General features: G+C 53.4%; 1 protein-coding gene across 1 annotated transcript in view; it reads right to left on the reverse strand.

Annotated features, from left to right (window-relative positions):
- The window catches only part of Flvcr2 (feline leukemia virus subgroup C cellular receptor family member 2), a 56,801-nt gene extending 54,366 nt beyond the window's left edge, over positions 1-2,435 (reverse strand). The window contains exon 1 of the mRNA XM_004624901.2: positions 960-2,435. Coding sequence (XP_004624958.1) covers positions 960-1,544 — 585 coding nt within the window. The 5' untranslated portion in view covers positions 1,545-2,435. The remainder of the gene's footprint in view (positions 1-959) is intronic.
- Between the last annotated feature and the right edge of the window lie 289 nt (positions 2,436-2,724).

The raw sequence follows: 2,724 nt of genomic DNA on the forward strand, positions 1-2,724 counted from the left end.
AAAAAAAAAAAAAAAAAAATGAAGTGAACAGGTCAGAGAAAATAGGTCTATAAGAAAGAAGGGCTACTGGTCATTTTGCTAAACACACAGCAGAGCCAAGTATGCTGAAGTGAAAGAGTAGTTCTGTCTTAAAGATAACCCCATAAGTATTTGCTCCAAACATTTGGGGGAAAGCAATCAGATTGAGAATATACCCATCTTTGGGCTGGGGATATAGCTTGGTGACACAAATGCCTGCATGGCAAGTACAAGTCCCTGAGTTCCATTCCTAGTACCAAAAACAAACAGAATGCATCTACCTTTCTGGATCAGAACCACACTGAGGTGAGAAAACTTTGCAATTTTCCTACCAAAAAGAAGGAAAGAAAAATTATGATATGCCCTTATATAAGAAGCCTTTTTGGAAATACAGAGCCAGATTTCTATTTCATTCTGCTGGACTTGGCTCTAAAGCCCAAGGAAGGAGTTTGGCACAACACATTGATCCTACTGTCCTGGTTTCAGCTGTGTGTAAAAGCAGGTAAACACTGTGCCAAGCACTACCAGGCTTAGCCTGACAGTTCCATGCAGCACATGGGAATATGGCATTCTAGGAAATACAGTTGGTCCAGCTAAAAACACTAATGACAGTAGAATAGTCTGTACAAGCCGGTGGACTGAAACCAGGAGGGACCATCAAAGTAGATCATGCTTTAGATGCATGCATTCTGGGTGAACAAAAAGGTCCCGTGCTTTTGGTCCCCAGTCTTATCTTATAATGTCACTGACAGTCACAATCACCCAAGCACACTATTGGTCACAGTGGCCACAAAACCAGCTGTGGTCACAAAGGCTGTTGGTCACAGTAGCACAGCTCTCATACAGGAGGGTCCAGCTGGCTTCCATCTAGCACTCGGTCCCATGCTGCAGGGCAGAGCATCCTCTCCTTTCAGCACCTATCCACAGAGTCCTTTACTTACCTGATTTCCAAAGACAGCTAGGGAGCAGGCTGTTGAGACTTCATTCGCTCCGAACCAGACGGAAGCAATGCGGGAAGGCATGCCCAGGATGAAGACCTGAGCCACGGAGCAGATGATCTGGCCCAACATAGTGACGGGGAAGAGGTGGGGCTTCAGGCTGCCCAGTTTCACCCAGGCCCCCAGGCAGTTGAGAGCAGAACCAATGAGAGCGACGGTGCGAAGACCGTATTTCTCCAGCAGCCAGGCCACGGGCAGGAGCAGCACGATGTAGGTCAGCATGTAGCACATGGACAGCCAGTCTATGGCAAAGGAGCTGACTCCGTAGAAGTTCATGAAGATGTTATTGATGGAGCCATACTGGATCCACTGGAAGGCGTTGCACATGGAGTAGCAGCTGAACAACAGGACCACAGCCCAACGCCGCCTGCTCACCTTGATCACGCTTAGCTCCTCTGGGCCGAAGCTAGTGGGTTGGACCAAGGTACTCGGGTACACCGAGCTGCTGGGAGCGTCTTCCTGGACCTCATCGTAGCTCTGTGCTGGGGTGTCGTCGCGCTCCTCCTGGCTGGGGCCCTCATTCACCATGGCCACAGCCACACCGCAGCACCGGGCAGCGCGCTCTCCAGCAGTCTAATGGGCTGGCGCTAGGAAACTAGCCCGGCAAGCGAAAGCTAGACTCTGTCCCAGGGGAAACTGAGATCCAAATCTACGTCAAAGCGGCCACTGACGCTCCCTGCGCTCACCCGCAAGTGCCTGCTGTCCCTTTTCGTTGAGGATCCCTGTCCCCGCAGATGCCTCGGCGGCCAGCTGTTAGCTATTCCTGCCTGAAGTAAGCGTTCTCCAGTACTCAAAAACTTCTCTCCACCGCCGCTCAGCCGGCTTGTTTTACTGCGGGCGGGCTGGGGCCTCGCCCCCTCGGGCGCACGTGACCACCCCGCCCAGGCCCGGGTCCGCCCGCTTCCCCACCCCCACGCCCTCCCCCGGGTTTCCCCCGCCTTTTCCAGCACATCAGCAGAGCAGCGCAGTTGTTTCGCCACAGTTTGCTCTTCCTGGGCGCCATGGAAACCGCCCAGTTAACCGCGGCCCGGTCCGACCTTTAGATTCTTTTGCTCCCAGCGAAGAGCGATCGCCTACGCCCCTCCAAGTGCGGGTCTTCGGCGCTGTCTGCTGCCCCGGGAGCGCGAGCAGAGACCCGGCGTCCCCAAAGGGGTCTGGAGAACCCGACAGGACTGGACTCTGGACCAGCCTCCCAATCTGGCTGAGTTTTCAGTGTGAAGAGAGGTCGTGGATTTCTTGTCTGTTGTGCTCCTGAGTTAGGCGAAGATATAGAAAACCAGCTCCTCTCCCGCTGTTTTGGACAAATCCTTGGTGAATTTAAGTTGCGCTGTTATTTCTTGATGGACTCCTTTGGCTTCCAGGGTGGACCCCAAGGTGGAGAGGAGAGAAGCCTAAGAAGCAGCCAGTGCGATGTTCTGTGACCGGTCTTGGAAAGAGGTCTTTGCACCCTCGTAGAGCCAGGCTGCCACCTGCCGCTGCCAGCCTCTACCAGAGGGTGAATCGTTTTCGTTTTTTTTTTTTTTTTTTTTGTGGAACCGAGGATTGAACTCAGGGCTTATGGGTCCAGTGCTAGGTCCGCAGGGCAGGGGTGACGGTGGCTGTGGCCAAGAGCAGGGGTTTTCCTTGGGTCCATACTGCAGGTCAGCGACCTCTAGGTGTGTAGCTGTAGATCAAGGTCCCTCTCCCGCCCTCGCCCCCTAGTTTATAG

Source organism: Octodon degus, unplaced genomic scaffold (genome assembly GCF_000260255.1).
Source record: "Octodon degus isolate 3935 unplaced genomic scaffold, OctDeg1.0 scaffold00007, whole genome shotgun sequence".
Lineage (NCBI taxonomy): Eukaryota > Metazoa > Chordata > Mammalia > Rodentia > Octodontidae > Octodon > Octodon degus.